This window comes from Lynx canadensis, chromosome A1, assembly GCF_007474595.2.
Source record: "Lynx canadensis isolate LIC74 chromosome A1, mLynCan4.pri.v2, whole genome shotgun sequence".
Taxonomy (NCBI): domain Eukaryota; kingdom Metazoa; phylum Chordata; class Mammalia; order Carnivora; family Felidae; genus Lynx; species Lynx canadensis.
The window spans coordinates 122,726,003-122,745,454 of record NC_044303.2 but is presented as its reverse complement, the minus strand read 5'-3'; the positions used below and the strand labels follow the sequence as shown (position 1 = coordinate 122,745,454).

The 19,452-nt window shown below is 39.7% G+C and overlaps 1 protein-coding gene across 2 annotated transcripts in view; it reads right to left on the bottom strand.

The window, feature by feature from the left end:
* Positions 1-1,869: 1,869 nt before the first annotated feature.
* Positions 1,870-19,452, bottom strand: part of STK32A (serine/threonine kinase 32A) — a 130,978-nt gene continuing 113,395 nt past the window's right edge. The window contains exons 10-12 of one of the 2 annotated variants that reach the window (XM_032593137.1): positions 18,953-19,081; positions 5,740-5,804; positions 1,870-5,399 (exon numbers count right to left, since the gene is read on the bottom strand). In XM_032593137.1, coding sequence (XP_032449028.1) covers positions 5,306-5,399; positions 5,740-5,804; positions 18,953-19,081 — 288 coding nt within the window. In that variant the 3' untranslated portion in view covers positions 1,870-5,305. The remainder of the gene's footprint in view (positions 5,400-5,739; positions 5,805-18,952; positions 19,082-19,452) is intronic. The other variant, XM_032593138.1, reaches the window with a different exon arrangement.

Here is a 19,452-nt window from a genome sequence, read left to right as displayed (position 1 = left end):
TGGGGCTGGAACTCACCGTGAGATATGACCTGAGCCAAAGTTGGACACTCAACTGACTGAGCCACCTTGGTGCCCCTTGAAAAGGGTATTTTCAAGTCTGGTGTAATGGGAACTTAAGGGATAGACTTGGGTGGATCCAAGCATAGCTGGGCATAGAACATGGTTTCTTTTCATCTCTTAGTCCAGCTTGCCTTTAGTCCTTCATAGGAAAGCTTCTGTGTGTGGGAACAGAACTGGCCATCAGCACCCCCAGGTTTTCATTTTGCCTGCCTAGTGACTTCAGGAGAAGGAGAGAGGCTCCTTAACTAATCCCAGCCAAAGAGACTGATTATGGTTGGCCTGGCTCGGGACATGTGTTCCCCATGGGACTAGGCATTATGGCCAGGACACTGGGACTGATGGATCCCACCTGGTCATGTGCCCCGCCCCAGAGCTACCTGAACTGTGTGAGCTCTGAATCACACACACACACACAAAACAGTTTGTGATACTGGGAGGAGAAGGTTCGGATACCGGTTGGGCAAGAACAGCAGATGACCATGGTACGTTTCCCAAGCCTGCTGGGCCTACGTGATTTGCTCAGCTAGGTGCCTATGTGTGGGTGGGGCAGATGGAGGAGGGGTAAGAGAATGATAATTTCTTATTAATTGGTTCTATGTGTCGCGAACCCCTCTTGATTCGGTAGAACAATGCTGTCAGTATAGGAACATAGAGTGACGGTACCTTTTAACGCCAAAGCTTAGAAAACATCAAACGCTACTCTCAGAACATGGTTGTTTCAGTTTGAGGTTCACAGTTTGACCCATAGTCAAAGTCTCAGTTTGAAGCTTACACTCAGGATTGATGAAATACCTCTCCCAGCCCATAACCAAGCAGCAGCTGAGCTCTGCTTAGTGTTAGAGTGGACTCATAGGGCATGGTCAATGCTTAATTGAAGTGAACTCAGGTTGCAGGGTTGGCAGTTTTTTTTGTTTTTTGTTTTTAATGTTAGTGAAATAGACACCATCACTTTTGTACCTCTGTGGGCTAGAGCTGTTCGGGGCTGACCAGGTGCAGAATGAGAACACTGCACAGGAGGAAAAAGGTCCCTCTGGTTTCAAAGAACTCCCTGGAATCTGCTTTGCTACAATCAGACCATCACAAAAGGGACACCAACCAGGAGCAGGAAATGGGGGACGGGAGGCCCAAAGCAGTCTACAGAAATGAAATCACATACTTATGGCTGGCACTCTTCAGGATCAAGAGTTCTAGATCTTGCCCTGTGCGTGGCTGCTGAGAACAAAACAGGACACTTGACATGGTTGGACCACAGGGCACTCAGCATGCAGGAGTTCAGAGCCCACTGACAAGAGCATGGGATTTGCTCAAGGAGAAGGACGAACCCGAGGAACTCGCTGGCCCGCTAGCTGTTAAGCTTCTGGGGGCCTAGGAGGAAGTAGCTTCCGGCCACAAGAATGCAAAGCTGTCTGTGACCCACCCCCCACCCTGTCGCAGGTGTAGAATATCCACCTGCTGTTTCGGTATGTGGAATGGGGCGATGCAAAGATGGAAAGGGTAGTAAGGCAGAGTGCTGACAGAAAAGGTCCTTGGGCGGTGGACAAGGTGAGAGAAAGGCAAAATCTGGAATTCTGGGCTGTGCTCCCTAAGGGGTGAATGCTAACGGGGTCAGGGTTTTAGTTGTTATATATATGAATAAGTCACACTGTGCCGCATTCCACTGTTCTAGAACATCTCTAATACCAGCTCGTCCCTGGTAAAGGATGGTGGGAAACAGAAGTAAGAACAGGTGACTTTGGGCCCCCACAACCCTACCTCTAGGAAAACCAATTACACACACAGCTGACAAAGAAGGATCCATGGCTCACTGTATACAGAAGACATTTTAATACACAGAGAGGCACATTCACATTATATATACACCACATTCAACAGAAGCAGGTGTTTCCCACCCAAGGGCTGCTTGTTTACAACAGCACAGGTAACTGGAGTTTGGATTTTGAACATCAATGTTTAACGTCAATCAGACACATGGAGCGCCTAAAGAAACAGCTATCACAGGTGGACGGTAGGAAACAGGATGCTGTGTGGACAAAGCAGGCACAACGGGATACTGAAACAGACGCTATGTTTTGCATGCCTTTTCATTCACCTGTTGAATTAAAGCCTCAGCATTACGGCATCATCAAAAGCAGAAACACTGGTTCCTGCTACCTGTACTAGCATTATTTATTTGTCCATCCAATCTAGAAAAGCTATGATGATATAAAGCCTAGTCGTTCCTGGTTAGTACTTTCTTCCAATCGGAGGAAGCTTAACTACTAATTAATTAAATTGCTGTAATTAAGTTCGTAGTGCTTTGTACTCCATGATATTCATCCCTGCCCTAGCAATGACCCCAGCCCAAACCAGTGCTGCCATTGACAGATGTTGGCCATTAGCAGAGCATTTAATTCCCATGGAGACAGGGTTGTGGGCCGGGCTCCCCTGCTGCAGTATAAGAGTGCTAGCTAGGAAGCTTCTGGTCTTCAATACCTACTCAGACTGGAGCTCCACACAGGTCAGGGCGAAAGCAGTTAGGAGAAAAAGACCGGGAATACCAGTCAAGGGGATGTAAGACTCGGCTTGTTTTCCAAACTTCTAAGCCTTGGTTGTCACGACTCTAGACGAGACATGGTCCACCTGGTTAGGACAGTCCCTTTTGGCCCAAGTTACGGGATCAAGCCAAAGAACCTGATACCAACAAGAAGCAATCACGGTTCAGATCTAGGCATCCTTTTGTTTGGGGGAAACTTTTTGTCTTCCTGTTTAAAATGTGTGGTGGTGGGAGGTGCTTTTATCAGTGTATACAGAAGACATTTTAATGCCTTACAGATGCAATGCTTTTTCATTTCTAACTGGAAACACATTGAGGGTCTGTAACCCAATCGGGCCTGAAAACGCATCTAACTGCTCTGAGGCTGTGCTCTGTAGTTGAGGTGTCCACGGCTGCTGAATGCTCACAGAGGTGCTTTGGGCACGGCAGCAGCACACCGGAAATAAAAACTAGGGGTTCCAAGTACAGAGGGGGCATTGGGCTCCTATCCGGTTATAACTGGTACAGATGTGAAGCGGCATAAATGGTTGGGTCCCTTCCCAGGGGAGAGCCTCCTGATCCCAGTGCCCTGTGGTGTCTCCCGCAGCCTTTCCTCTGGGATGATAACATGCACAGGCCCCAACAGGAGGACGAACCAGGTGACCGGAGAGGTACGTCCACAGCACATCAGGGCTTGGGTCAAAACGCGTGAAAGACGGAAGCTGATAAACACGCAAGTGGCCCCTGATATTCCTGGAGTTGCCAGCCTGGAGCAGAACCTGGTCACCTAGTTGGTTTTTTTCATATAAAATTAGAAATGGAGTCAGGGCCAGTGCGTACTTCATAGTGCTTGGAGAAAAAGCAAAACCGCGCAAATAATATGTGGGAAATGCAGGAAAAAAAGAAAAGAAACAGAACAAAAGAGCTGGTTTTAATTCCTAACAAAAATATGGTTGCTCTTAAAGTCGAGAGGCTCTGCCAGAAATTCCGGGCGCATTAGCTCCGTGAGGAGAAAATCCTGAATGCCAGATGAGAATCCAGCACTGGCTTCCTACCCATGTTTAATTGCCCGAGTGCTGCTTCCCTCCTGGCTATCTGGTGTGGCAGGTGCCAGATCTGTTACTTCTGCCTACTCTCTCTGTCTGGTCTTCCCTGTTGCCTCCTCCTGGCGTTTTGGCGAGGCCCTTACTCTCTCTAAGTAAGGACAAGGTCTAGATGATCTGAGTGGCCAAGGCATCAAACAGCCCCCCACTAAGCCTGTTCACTTGTTGACTTTACCCAGTGGCATCTGTCAGGTGCCAGAACGAGGTCCTCTGCAGAGACCTTCTTTGTATCAAGAAAGAGCAGTTGGCTCCTATGCATATCTCACGTAGGCGAATTAAACTCCGTGTTAGGCAAATAAATACATAAAGAAAAAGAGTGAGACATCAATAATTTTGTAAGCAGGCAGTTCCGCCTGCCGTTCTTGGAGTGAGCTGTGCTTCAGTCCGTTTCCGTGACGTTAGACCTCTCGGATGTGGGAGCATCCCGCAGTTCTATTATTCCGTCTATAAAGGCATATATGATTGGTTCAACATTTTGGTTCATCTGATATTATTAGCCAAAAATGAGACCAAAAATAAAAGACACAATCATAACAAACCCCAAGATGGCAATTTGTTTCATTGTGGGAGACTCCCTGCACTGGGCTCTGCTAAGAAAAGATACCTACCATGCTGTGGGTAATTTAAGGGATTTTTCAAGTGTAAATTTTACTATCTTCCAAACTCACCTTCCATTCTAACTTAGACTATCACCCCTGTGTAAGGGACAGCTTCAATGTACCTCAGGGTGGACAGTGCTGTCAGCATGACAATATTATTTTCTGGTCCTCTCCAGACACAGGTCTCTGATAATCTTAGGACAATTAGCTCCCAAGGAACCTACTAGAAGAAGGTGAGCAGTATGCTAATAACTACCTCACAACAGGCTTACCGGGAAGGGGGAAAAAGCCCTGATTTGAAGCATTTTCCCATTTCCATGATGTAAATAGTCTCAGTATTTACTAATCATCACCAATTTCAACTGCCCACCCTCAAATCACTGTACAGGGCAATGGGAAAGACATGCCCAGTAAGCTCTTGCTAGCTGATGTGAGCTGATAATGGTGTGCAGACTCCAGAGCACAACCAGAAACCCCTCATAAATCTCTGTTATTTCTAATCAGTTCCCATCCATTTCTTCCCCATTGAATTCCTTATTCCTATTCAATCAGACGTGGGGATTCTGACCTCTTTATGAAATTGTCTAGCTCCGAAGAGCCTCGCTCACTCAGTCTCCCACCAATGTCCATCTGCCCATTTGTCACAGTGTAGTTAGAATGTGGAAAAATAAATCTACGTCCAAATATTCTTTTTAAAATAAAAATAAAGGCTGTGTAGAATAACAGAATGGTAGCAGTAAAAAGGCAGGACAGACCTCATCTAGAAAAACCCTCTCATTGAGATGAATAAACCCAAGCTGCGGTTAAGTGACTTGCTCAATGCCACATGGTTGATTAGAGGTGAAACTAGATCCCAGGAGACCCAGGACTCCCTGTATCCTGTTGCCTCCTCCCCAAGGCATTCGTTCACATTTTCTGAGGTGTGTGAGGTGTGGAGAGGTGAGAACTACTGTCAGCAATTCCTGGCGTGGGGATCAGAAGTTCCCGCCCGAGGTGGCAGGACACGTCCAGAGCAGAAGATGTTGAGGATTTCACACGCTGTTATTCTGGCCATTCTCTTCTTGGGGGTATTTGGTTTGTTCCAAGGTTAGATTAGCTGGTCTTTTGTTAAAGTCCCTTTTTACTCTTAAAAGAAAAAAGCAAACAGTGCTTACTGTTGAAATGAAAAAGAAAAGATGTAAGCTTTGAAATGATAGAATTAAGACCAAAAAGTTAGAAAGAGTTGTGAACCAAGGACCTTCCCCTAAATGGAAACCTGATGCTAAGCTAAATTATGCATTGCAATTTTTTAAATCTTATACAGGGGGTAAAAAAGTGTCTGAAGTTTCCAAATTTTCTATTATGGATATGTGTATAATTAGAAAAAATTAGAAATGTTAAAAAAATATGTTAAGGCTTTGCAAGTAAAGTCTGGCTGAAACATGCCATCATTTGCTGGGCTGGTGTTTAACCAGGGGTTACTTACTTTTCTCTGTTGAAAATTATGAACTCCTTCTGGACAGACTCAAGATGCTCTTGAAGAAGGCACATCTTCCAGGTGAACAGATGGGGGTGTGGTAGGGGAAGAGAGATGCAGTTAGCAGACCAACGAGGACCCTCAAACAACCAATAACCTACTGTCTCTTCACCGAATGACTCAAATCTAAGACGCACCAGTGTATCTTCAAAATGAACACAATCTGAAAGTGTGTGGCAGGAGTGAGACCCGAACCAGAGTAATAGGGGAGCAAATAAGGAAGAAACAGCAAAAGGATAAAACATGTCAACTCCATTCTCCACAATAAGCCAGCAAGGAAGCCATGGGTTATGGTTTATGAGCTTGATGTCTTTCAGCCACTTAGCCCATGAAGAAATCATGGCTTCGTAGTGGGTGGGGAAAAGGGTTTACTGAGCTGGTTGCCTAGTCGCCAGTCATCTCCTGGCTCTCTTATGAAAGGTCTGGAGGTTCTACTTGGATTTAATGAATAGCCTGGAAACATCTCTCCACATTGAGTTCTGGTGGAATCATTCCCTCAACAACTGTACTAGAGTTGATTATATCTCAGGTGCAGTGAGCAGAATCTTCTTTGTGAGTCCCAGACAAGCAAAACATTTGCTTTGACTCAGTACTGACCAGCTTTCAACATCTCTTGATGAGTTTTCCGTCATAATGAGAAAATTTAACCTCAAAACAGTGATAATCATCAGATCCAGGGCACTGTCAGACCCAGATCAAATGTTTCAAAAGTCTGCAGTGAAATACTTCCAAATTACTTCTGATGGAAAAATATTCCCTGAGGGAAAATACTTATTTATTCATTCATTTTTTTTTTTAATCTAGGAATTAGGAAATTCAAGTCTTCATGTACTGGAGAATTTTGTTTCCTGAGTGAATGTTTAGGTGATAGAAGAGGAAAACAAAAAGGAGAGGAAATTTCAGAGAAGTGGGGAGGGGAGGAAGACAAAGGGAAAGAAGATTCTGCTGAACTTACTCTTGTTCTCAAAATGGGGGATTTGTAACCCTGAGGGTTTCTACTGTCAGTCATGGGGGAAATGAAACTGTGGGACAAACATAATCTGATACAGCTTCTTGGAAGCAGCTTTACCCCAAGATTTTTATTTAAAAATTTGTATATGTTTATATAAACACATATCTATTATACAGCTTATTCATAGTATTCTTAGAATCATCTTTATTACAGTTTTTCGCTTTTCCCTAGTTTTATTGAGATATAATTGGTATATAGCCCTGTATCATTTTAAGGTGGACAGCATAATGTCTTGACTTTCATATATTGTGAAATGATTACCACAATAAATTCAGAAAAATCTATCATCACATAGATTGAAAAAAGAAAAAAGAAGAAAATGGTTTTTCCTTGTGATAAGAACTCTTAGGATTTACTGTCTTAACATTTTTCTATAGATCATACAGCAACTTTAGCTACAGTCATCATGTTGTATATTATAACCCTGGTGCTTATTTTTCTTATAACTGTAAGTTTACACCTTTTGACCCCCTTCATCCAATTACCCAAACCCCAGCCCCCTGCTTCTGGTCACTCCAAAGGTGTGTTTTCTATGAGGTTGTTGGTTGGATTGATACCACATACAATCATAGTATTTGTCATTCTGTTTGACTTATTTCACATAGCATAAGACCCTCAAGGTCCATCCATGTTGTTGCAAATGGCAAGATTTCTTTCTTCTTAAAGGCTGAATAATATTCTGGTGTGTGTGTGTGTGTGTGTGTGTGTGTGTGTGTGTGTGTGTGTGTGCGCGCGTGCGTGTGTGTGTGTGTGTATGCATACTACATCATCCATTGCTGTTTCTTTATCTTTGCTATTGTAAACAATGCTGCAGTGAACACAGGGGTGTAGATGTCTCTTCAACACAGTATTTTTGTTTCCTTTCAATGTATCTCAGAACTGGAATTGCTGGATCATAGGGTAGTTCTATTTTTAATTTTTTGAGGAAGCTTCATACTGTTTTCCATAGTGGCCGCAACAATTTACATACCCACTAACAATGTATAAGAGTTCCTTTTTCTCCATATCCTTGCCACAACTTGGTATTTCTTGTCTTTTTGGTGTGTGTGGTGACAATTTTTTGTGGTTTTGATTTGCATTTCACTGATTATTTGTAATGTCAAGCACCTTTTTTTGTGTACGTCTTGGCCTTCATATATCTCCTTTGGAAAAATGTCTAGTTAGGTCCTTTGCCCATTTTTGAATTGGATTATTTGGGGGGTTTATTGCTGTTTTTGCTTTTGAGTTGTAGGAGTTTTACATATTTTGGATATTAACACTTTATCAGATAAATGATTTGCAGATATTTTTTCCCATTTCATAACTTGTCTTTTTATTTTACTGGTAGTACTTCTTTTGTTGTGCAGAGGCTTTTTAGTCTGATGCAATCCTACTTGTTGATTTTCTATTTTGTTGTGAGTGCTTAAGGTGTTATATCCAAAAACTCATTGTCAAGGCCCATGTCAAGCAGCTTTCATCCTACTTTTTCTTCCAGGAGTTTTATAGTTTCTGGTCTTAAAGTCTTTAATCCATTTTGAGTTAATCTCGGGGAGTTAATTTTTATAAGATCTAGGGGTCTAGTTTCATATTTTTTACATGTGTATGTCCAGTTTTCCCAGCACCATTTATTGAAGAGACTGTCTTTTGTCCACTGAATATTTTTGGCTCCCTTGTCAAGCATTAGTTGTATGTATTTGTATGGGTATATTTCTGGGCCCTTGATTCTATTCCATTGGTCTATGTGTATGTACCATACTGTTTTGATTACTACAGCTTTGTAGTATAGCTTGAAACAAGGAAATATGATGCTTCCTGCTTTGTTCTTCTTTCTCAAGATTGCTTTGCCTATTTGGGATCTTTGGTGGTGCCATATAGATAGGATTTTTTTTTCTACTTCTGTACAAATCCCATTGGAATTTTGATAGCAATTGCATTGAATCTTTAGATGGCTTTGGCTGGTATGGACATTTAATAATGCTAATTCTTCCATTCCATGAACACAGGATTCCTTTCCATTTATTTGTGTTGTCTTTAATTTCTTTCATCAGTGTCTTATGGTTTTCAGTGTAAACATCTTTCACCTCCTTGGTTAAATTCATTCTTAAGTATTTTATTGCTTGTTGATGCTGAAGTAAATGGGATTGATTTTTTTTCAGATAATTCACCGTTAGGGTATAGAAATGCTACTGTGTGTTAATTTTGTATCCTGCGATTTTACTGAATTTATTGATTAGATCTAACAGTTTCTTGGTGAAGTCTTTACAATTTTCTGTATATAAAATCACGTCATCTGCAAATAGGCAATTTTACTTCTTCCTTTCCAATTTTAATGGCTTTTACACCTTTTTGTTGCTTGATTGCTCTGGCTAGCACTTCTGTGCTATGTTGAATAGGAGTGATGAGAGTGGGCACCCATGACTTGTTCCTGATCTTAGAAGAAAAGCTTTCAATATATCACCACTGAGTCTGATGTTAGCTGTGGCCTAGTCATTTATGGCTGTATTAAGTTGAGATATGTTCCCTTGATACCTAATTTGCTATGAGTTTTTATCACGGACAGATGTAGAATTTTGTCAAATCCTTTTTCTGTGTCTCTTGAGATGACGTGATTTTTCCTCTTTCAATTCAGTGTGATATCTCACATTTATTGATTTGCATATGTTGAACCATCTATGCGTCCTAAGGATATATTCCACTTGACCATGGTGAATGATCCTTTTAATGTACTTCTGAATTTAGTTTGCTTGTGTTTTATTGAGGAATTTTGTGTTTGTATTCATCAGGGATATTGTCCTGGAGTTTCCTTTTCTTTTAGTGTCTTTTTCTGGCTTTGGTATCAGGGTAATGCTAGTGTTATAAAATTGGATTAGGGGTGTCCCCTCCTCTTTGGTTTTTTGGAAGAATTTGAGAAGAATTGGTGTTTATTCTTCTTTAAATGTTTAGTAAAATTAACACCTGAAAGTATCTGTCCTGGGCTTTTCTTTGGTGGAAGAGCTTTGATTACTGATTCATTTTCCTTACTAATAATTGGTCTGTTCAGATCTTTAATTTCTTTCTGATTCAGAATTTGCAGGTTGTATGTTACTAAGAGTTTTCCTTAGTAAAAAACAAAACAAAACAAACATTTCTTTAGGTTGTCCAGTTTGTTTGTGTATAGTTGTTCATAGTGGCTTTCTATGCTCCTTAGCATTTCTGTGCTATCAGTTGTAATGTCTCCTCTTTCATTTATATTTTATTGATTTGGGTCCTTTCTCTTTTTTCCTTGGCTAGTTTAGCTTGTTTTTTTTAGGTTGGATTTTTTTTTTCTTTGAGTATAGTTGACCAAATTTTTTTTTTTAGTATCAAAGTATTACATAAAATATAAATACATAGGCATACATAAATTATTACATAATATTTACACATATGTTATATATGTATAAAACGTATACAATATTTTATATATGTTTATACATATATTATATATTAACAAAATATTTATATAAACATGCATAAAATATAAAATATATGTAAATATTATGTAATAATATATTTCTATATTTCTATATAATATATAAACACATATAAAGATATATGCATATATGAACATATAAAATGATACAAAAATATAACATTAAAAAACTTTGAAATATTAACATTTAAAAATATTTTAATATTAAAAATCAAGACCGTAATCAACTAAAATGCAGAAATGCATGTGAATTTTTTTTCTCTATCACATAAGTCTATTTAACTTAAAGATATAATAAGACAGATACTCAGAGGGGAGTTTGTGATACGGCAGTGCAGACCCCAACAGTCCCACCCCTGGCCCTTGAAGGGTTCACATTTAACGTGTTCTCTTTCCTCTGCTTTAGGTGAAAAAGTTTAAGATGTGCAGTGACATGGACAATTCAACAACAGTAGCCAAAAGGGGAAAATGAGGGGAAGGAGCGGGAGGTGAACAGACTGGGGGGATGAATGTTTGTCTTAAGTGGCTGAGAAGGAAAGGTTGGTTAAAGCTCTTAGAACTTACTTCTCAGGGATGAGCAGAACAAACTGCGAGCAGACCAGGATGCAAGGAGGGGGCACAAAAAAAAATCTGAGGGGTTTGGAGCACGTGGAAATCAGATGGTAAAAGAGGACTTAAGTCATTTGCCTCAATAGCAGACCACCTACACAGTATGTCTACCTTTTTGGTTCTATACTTTATAGAATTATACTTCTATACTTTAAAGCTGTTGATGAGCAGAGAGGGATAAAATAGGGAACATTCTGGAAGCAAAGAAGCAGAGGCATCTGACATGAAGAAAAGTATGAACATGGGAAAGAAAGAAGTTAGGAGTCAGGACGTAGAATGGAAAAGTAAAACATAATGACAAATCATTACATGCACTAATTGACTCAGAAGAAGTCTATGAAATGGGTGTAACAACATCAACTCCATTTTATCAATGAGAAAACAGGAGGAAAGGGAAAAATTTAACGCTTTTACTTTATTTAATCATATCCTGGATTCTATACCAGTGGATCTCAACCTTAGAACTTTTTAACTCAACCTGAAGAACTTCTTAAAATACTGATGCCCAAGCCACACTCCCAGATTCAAATGTAACCGATCTTGGGTGGGATCCAGACACCAGTATCCTAAAAGAAGTTTTCCCAAATGGGTTATATGTGATGCTAAGGTTGAGAAACACTGATATAGCGGGGGCCTAGAAGTCCAAGGGATCATATGGTAAGCTTTTGGCATTATTAAATCTACAACTTAACCCAGTTAGTGGGTACTATGCCTTACTAACATTATCTTACTTCCTTCTCAGATCAATTACAAGGTGTCCTGTTACTATTCCTATTTTTTATCCATATAATAAAGGCATCAATGCTTACAAAGATTACACAAGTTAATGTTAAATCATTACTCCAAAAAAACCACATAGCTGTTTACTCAGTAACCACTACAGCCACTGCCTCATCTGGACATGACAGGAGGTATTCACAAAAGATGACAGCTCTCACTGAAAGAAGGGATGTGTACCCTCTAACAGATTTCAAACACTCTATTGAAGATCAACAATACCCCTGCCCCTCTGCTAGTTGTATTAGCATTGAGTATTCAACATGTTGAAACCATCATTACAGATAGTTACACATTCCATCTTTTAACAAGATAACTCTACCCCTTTATTATCCTCATTACAAGTTTAGAACATTTCAAGGCTGCTGCTTTTGTGCTCAGTACTAAGACAATTCTACTTCTTAGTCTAGAAACACAAAGACCCTCCCAGCAGTCCGTGAAAGAAGTCTACAAAAGAAGAAAATGTTCCCTCTTCCTTAGAGCCACAGATAAGAGGTCTTCATCATTAAGGCAAAACAAAAACAAACAAAAACAACACAAAAAACATATTCTAGCAGATATTTCTAAAAAAGTCTCTTGTAAGATTTTTGGACATAAGAGGTTGGTAGTAAGCCCTGTGAAAATAAATCCTACCCTCTAGCATGTCTTGATGCTGAGTGGATCTCTTACTGAATAACACATTGGCCTGGTGATAGTATTTACATTTATATCACTTTCCCCTAAGACATATCTGCATAGATTACCTTTACAAGTTCAGAAGGCATCTGAGGCACAACTCCCTTCACCTCTTTTCCCACATGAAAAAGTTAAAAAACAAAAGCAAAACAACTCTACTAGAGTTATACCTATTTTTGTGGGTATATACATAAATATATATTTATATTTATACAGTTATTCATTTAGATATGTGTATTTATATATCAAGTATTATATATTATTGTATAAATATAAAATATATATAAAATCAAATATATTAAAAAAACAATGTTTTGTTTTCCTATACACAAAATACGCAATGTAGGGCTCTTCCCCTTAATAAAGGTTTTTAGGATATATATATATATCCAGAGGATATATATATATATATATAATGAAAATTATCTCTCTCTCTTTCCCTAGCATCTCTTAAAATAATTTAACCAAAACAAACAGACCAGATAAAACAACAGGTTAACAGGTTTGCAGGATATTTAAAGTACATCTTTAAATGGAAATGATGGCTCCATTAATAAAATTAGTTGGGCTAAAAATTATGTTAAAGATTTCCATTTTGATGAAATGCAAATAAGAAAATGGATGGAATGAGGAGAAGATAAGCTGATGGTTTTGTCGTGAACCTTTTTTCCCCAACTGGGAAGCAGGATTTAAAGACTGAGTGAGTAGTAGGAGACCATGAATTATCACTAAAAAGATCATAGCTGAATTCCTGACCTCTTTTCCAGGCTTGTGGCTTGAGTAGGGTTTTCTTGTCAATACACCTGAGTCTTTTCTAATATGGTGCCTAAGCAGTGATGAATCAGCTCCTAGAGCAGTACAGTGAGTTTGAGCTACAGTGGGACAGAAATGGAGACTGGGGGGGATACAGGTAAGCATTGATGTTGCTGTGGTAGGCATTCTTGTGAGATTTGGTTGGAGGAATACGATGCCTTGGGATATGTCTCTGGATGAGATTGAAGGGGCAGAGGGTGAGCAAACAGCACAGGCCTCTTGAACACAGCATGGGTATTTCCTACCAATGGCAACCATCTGTCATTTCATTTCTTTTAAAATAATGAAGGCATATCTATACTCTCAGGATATACCAGTTCTGAAATGCCCTTATCCTTTGTTTTCTGCTTGGCTACCCCTATTCAACCTAGAGGAACCAGATCAAATGCTTCCTCTTCTGGAAAGCCTTTCCTGGACCCTCATTTAGGATCCCTAAATAATTCCAGAGCACTTCGTACATCTAAGGGTAGCAATGACTAGCAAGACAGAGACATTTCCTGACATAGCAGGCACTTTATAATCATGTATTGAATGAATGAATGAATGAATGAATGAATGAATGAATGAATAAAGGAACATGGTAATACTGTAATGAGTGGCTAAGATTGATCCTCACATTTTTAAAAACTTGATGTCAAAGAGTAGAGATAGAGTACTCTTTTGAAATTCACGATCCTTCTGATTCTTCTTTGGGAGAATACTAACCTTTATTTTTATTTTTATTTTTTTTAATTTTTTTTTTCAACATTTTTATTTATTTTTGGGACAGAGAGAGACAGAGCATGAACAGGGGAGGGGCAGAGAGAGAGGGAGACACAGAATCTGAAACAGGCTCCAGGCTCCGAGCCATCAGCCCAGAGCCTGACGCGGGGCTCGAACTCACGGACCGCGAGATCGTGACCTGGCTGAAGTCGGATGCTTAACCGACTGCGCCACCCAGGCGCCCCACTAACTTTTATTTTGAAGCAAAATAATTTTTATTTTTAAACATAGGGTACAAGATTAGGAGGAACTAAAACAAAAAATTAGAGTAGGCAGTGCCAAGCTCCAATCAACAGAAACATAAAAAACAAGCAGAAACTGTCAGAGCTAACTTTGTCAGAATTTTGGAATGCAATCAAAGGTTTTTTAACCAAGGAAACACTAAATCAAGAAAAAACGCAACTTAAAAAATGCTCCTGGTGTTCAAGGGAATCTCTGTCAAAATATTAGCTAAACACAAGCTAACATAACAGGAACTGCAGGGATGACACATGACAAGGAATACAGTATTTGCAAAAGTAGTTTGTAAAAGTTACTTAAAAAGGGACAAGTATAGCCTTCAACAATCGTAAAACAGCAAGCCCTATGGAAGGAGAGAATACTGCCTTACGAAATTCAAATGTCAAGTGTTTGACAATGAAACCACAAGGCATGCAAAGAAACAGGAAAGTAGGGTCAATTCAGAAGAACACAATCAATTGACGGAAATCATCCCTGAGGAAGCCCAAACAGTGGGTATACTAGATGGAGACTTTAAAACAACTATCTTTCTTTTTTCCAACTTTGTTTATATATTTTGAGAGAGAGAGAGACAGCAAGCGAGCACAGGGGAGGGGCAGAGAGAATGGGAGAGAGAATCCCAAGCAGGCTCCATGCTGTCAGTGCAGAGCCCAAGGTGGGGCTCCATCCCATGATCCTGGGGTCATTACCTGAGCTGAAATCAAGAGTCAGATGCTCAACTGACTGAGCCACCCAGGCACCCTGAAAACAACTGTCTTAAATATGCTCAAAGAGTTAAAAGAAATCATGGGAGGAAACCATATGTTAGGCCACAAAACATTCTCAATAAATTTTAAAAGATTAAAATCTTACAAGTTATCTTCTCTGACTACAACAAAATGAAGGTAGAAATCAACAACAGAAGTAAAACTGGAAAATTCACAAATATGTGGAAATTAAATACCACATTCTTAAACAACAATTGTATCAAAAATGATCACAAGAAGTAGAAAATACTCCAAGATAAATAAATAAAAACAAACAAACCCAAGATATTAGAACTTAGGGAATGCATTGAAGATAATGCTCAGAGGGTGTTTTATAGATGTAAATGTCTACATTAGAGAAGAAGAAATATCCCACATCAGTAACCTAACTTCATACTCTTATGAATTAGAAAAAGAAAAGCAAAATAAACCCAAATCTGGCAGAATGAAATAATAAAGATGAGAGCAAAGACAAATGAAATAGAGAATAAACATAATGGCATCAAAAGTAATTTCTTTGAAAAGATTAACAAGATTGGCAAATGTTTAGCCATACATAAAAAAGATGCAAATAACTGAGCTCTAGAAGAACACAAATTACCTACCTTGACTTCAGAAAAAATAAAATATCTCACAGACCTGTAACAAGTAAATGGTAACTACAAGTAAGAATCCGAAATGCAAACTTTCTAACAAACAAAAGCCCAGAATCTGATGTCTTCAGCAGTAAATTCTACTGAATGTTTAAAGAAGAAATAACACCAATCTTTCTCAAACTCTTCTGAAAAGACAGAAGAGGGAACACTAACTCATTCTATGAGCCCAGCTTTACCCCAATAGCAAAACAGCTAAAGACATCAAAAGTAAATTATAGGACAATTTTCATTATGAATATAGATGCAAGAATCTTCAACAATATACTAGCAATTGGAATCCAGCAGCATATTGAAAGATTATACACGATGAGCAAGTGGGATTTATCCCAGGAGTGTGAGAATGGTTCACCATAAGACAACCAGCCAACATAACACATCACATTAATAGAACTAAGAAAAGACAAATGCACAAGATTATCTCATTTGACCCAGAAGAGGCATTTGACAAAATCCGAAGCCCTTCAAGAGAAAAACATTAAAAAACTAGGAGTTGAAGTATACTTCTTCAACAAGCTAAACGACATTTACAAAAAACTCACAGCTAACACAATTCTCAATGGTAAAAGATGAAAGTATTTCCCACTAAGATCAGAAAAAAGACAAAGATGCCTGCTCTTACCATTGCTATTCAATAATGTCCTAGAATTTCTAGCCAGAGCAGTTAGGAAAGAAAAGGAAAGAAGGCATCCAAACTGCAAAGGCAGGAGTAAAGCTATCCTTATTTGCAGATGACATGGTCTTAGAGGGAGGAAGTCCCATAGAACCCACAAGGAAACTGTAAAGCTGATAAATGAATTCAGTAAAATTGCAGTAAACAAATCAACTCAGAATAATTGGCTGTGTTTCTATACACCGGTAATTAACAATCCAAAAAGGAAGTTAATAATTCAATTTCCATAGTGTTCAAAAGAATAAAATACTTCGGAATAAGTATAACCAAGGTGAAAACTTTGTACTCTCAAAAGTACAAAACATTGCTGAAAGAAATTAAAGAAAAAACAAATGGGGTTTAGGTAACAAAAACTTATGGAAATAAATAGTGGTGGTGGCTGTACAACATCACGGATGTACTTAATGCCACTGAATCGTACACTTAAAAATGGTTAAAGTGGGAAATTTGATGTTATACATATTTTACCCCAATAAAAATTTAAAAACAAAACAAAATGAAGGGGCGCCTGGGTGGCTCAGTCTGTTAAGGACCTAACTCTTGATTTTAGGTGAGGTCACAATCTCAAGGTTTGTGACTTCAAGCCCTGTGTTGGGCTCTGTGCAGACCACGCAGAGCCTGCTTGGGATTCTCTCTCCCCCTCTCTCTGCCCCTCCCCAGATCGCACTCCCTCTTTCTCTCTCTCAAAATAAATAAATGTTAAAACAAAACAAAAAGACCAAGAGGATGTACACTTCTCTGATTAGAGATGGAAGGGCCTGTTTTTGTTATAGGCAAAGCCACTTCTTGGTAAATGATTTTGAGGTTGATGTGAAGCCTGGAAGAAAGAGGAAACAGTTTCCTTCTTTTGCATGGTTTTAGAAAATGCTAAGCTCTGTACTGTGGGTAAGTGGCTTATAGCCTTTCCCATCAGGACAGAGGCTTCCAGGGGCTGGATGTGGGGAAGAACTAGGATAAGAGGTGGCTCCGGGAAGAATATCTGGTGGGGTAGCATGACCTTGTAACTCTAAGAACAGCAGTGCCTAATTTTCACTGTCCAGTTATAAAGTTTTCTTTCCTTCCAGTATCCCGATGCTCTTATTTATTGAATCTATACTGTATTAATACTCTTTTAAGGCATTACCATGAAGACACTGGTGGGTAAGACCTGGTCTTCTCCCACAAGAAGAATTCATTTTAGTGGGACAGAAAAAGAAACACAAACACATAAATACTTATAAGTTACGTTAATGTCATGAAGTGATTAGAAATAGGGGCTGAGAAAGAGAGCAGTTGTGAAGGACCTTATCTTCAGAAACCTCCTATGTAAAGAGCTGAGAGTAGAGCATTGAAGGAAAAGGGAAGAGCAAGGGTCCTAAAGAAGGACAAAACCAGTAGTTATTGAGGGTCAGATACCTATAGGATCTTTGTGGTTAGAGGGTTTTGAGCGAAGACAAGAATGACATAGTACAAGGATGGATGGAAAGGTAGACATACCGGGTAGAACATGTGAGGCACAGTCAAAGGTTATTCACAAACTGCTGCCATCACTGAAACTTTAGAATACTTGTAATAGATATGTTCTCTTGGTCTTGGCTACATTTGGCGGCCTGTTCACAGAGAAGCCTGTGTAGGCAAGCTCTACAGGTGCATAGGCAGGAGCAAGTCTGGAGAAGCTAGTTGGTTATGATGTGAAGAACAGATCATCAGGAGGAAGGTGTGGCGAAGCAACAAGTAAGATGAATCTGTGACAGAGCTGAACATTCCTTGGAGGGCTGCAGAAAATATTTACAGGTGGGCATTTGGCAAGAGGCCCATTCTGTGAACAGAAAGGATGTGGACTTTGGTAGATTGGCTGTTACAGGATATAGTCGCCCTGGAGGACTGGAGACATTAAGGACATTGAGAATATTTATTTGTTTGCAGAGCTACCTTCGAGGACAGGGATGTCATTGAATGCAGGGATTCTGTCTCATTCATAAAATCTTCAGTGCAATGGGCCTGGTAGATAATATATACTCAACAAAAGCAGCCTAAATGAATGGATGGATGAAAGGATGGATGACCATTAGCTGAGTGGTGGGCAGGCAGGGGGAAGAATGGATGGGTATATGGATAGATGGATGACCATTAGATGCAAAGGGAATGTTTACTACTTCACCATCATTATAATACACAGAACCACATGTGAGTCTCAAATTCTCCTGAGTCCCTGCAAGTGACTGCATTGAAATCTGAGCTCCAACTAGCAGAGAATAATATAGTCACAAAACAATTTTAACACAGCCTGAAATCCAGCCATAGCCTCCATAAGAATTCAATTTTTTCTGTGAATAGACACTCTTCACTTCTGCTTGGCCGGATATAATGAAATTTTGCTTGTGGCAAAGAATAGGCACCACCTCTAAGGTTGGAGGGGGGCCCCAAACAGTCACATGTGTACTTTAGAACCAGCCCCTTGCCTGTAATTTTAGGAGGAGTCACCTCATTGAGGCTTGGCCAATTGGAGGCTCCCCCAGGAAATTGTAAAATTTGAAATGAGAGTTTGAAGAGGTCAATGACCGAATACAGTTAATGACAGAGCTAGAGAATCTGCAGTGAAACATTCTGCTTGGCTTGGGTCCCCACAGCTGCCCCTGCCTGCCATTTCAGAAGGCCCAGGGCTCAGTGACTCTGTGCATTCACAAAGCAGAAACGGGGCATGTTGAGGGGACCTCCCACCAGAAGCTCTCCCACAAACCATGGCCATCAGGAAGAGTCCCATGACTCTGAGTCTGGCGGGGACCTGCTTACCTGAGAGGATTCACATTTCCTCATCTCCTTCTCCTTCTTTGCCAGGCGCTTCTTTTTCTTGTGAAGAGGTTTGGACTCCAAAATCATTTCTTCAAGTTCAAAGGTGGGGTCGCAATTCAGCCTGCCTTTCTGCAAGAAAGACAAGTTGGCTCACTCCTTTGATTCCGTATCATTCTACAAATACACCAGGAAAAATGGCAAGAATAACACCTAGTTTTGATGGAGCCATCCAAGAATAAGGAGCTGTGATTCCTCCTTGGTTTCAGATAATTTATTGCCAGCATTGTTTTTCATACTCTTTTTTGATTTTCTATTTTGTATATTTTCTAAACTCCCCATGAGCCCTCAGTGAGTGAGAAAGGAGATCAAATAATAGTTATCTTCCTAAAGTTTGAGCTTGTAAATTAGGTTTCTCAAAGTGTGTTCTAATGATCACATAGATCAGAATCACCTGAGTTGTTTGCCCAACTTCTCATTTCCCCAGCCAGACCTCCAGAGTC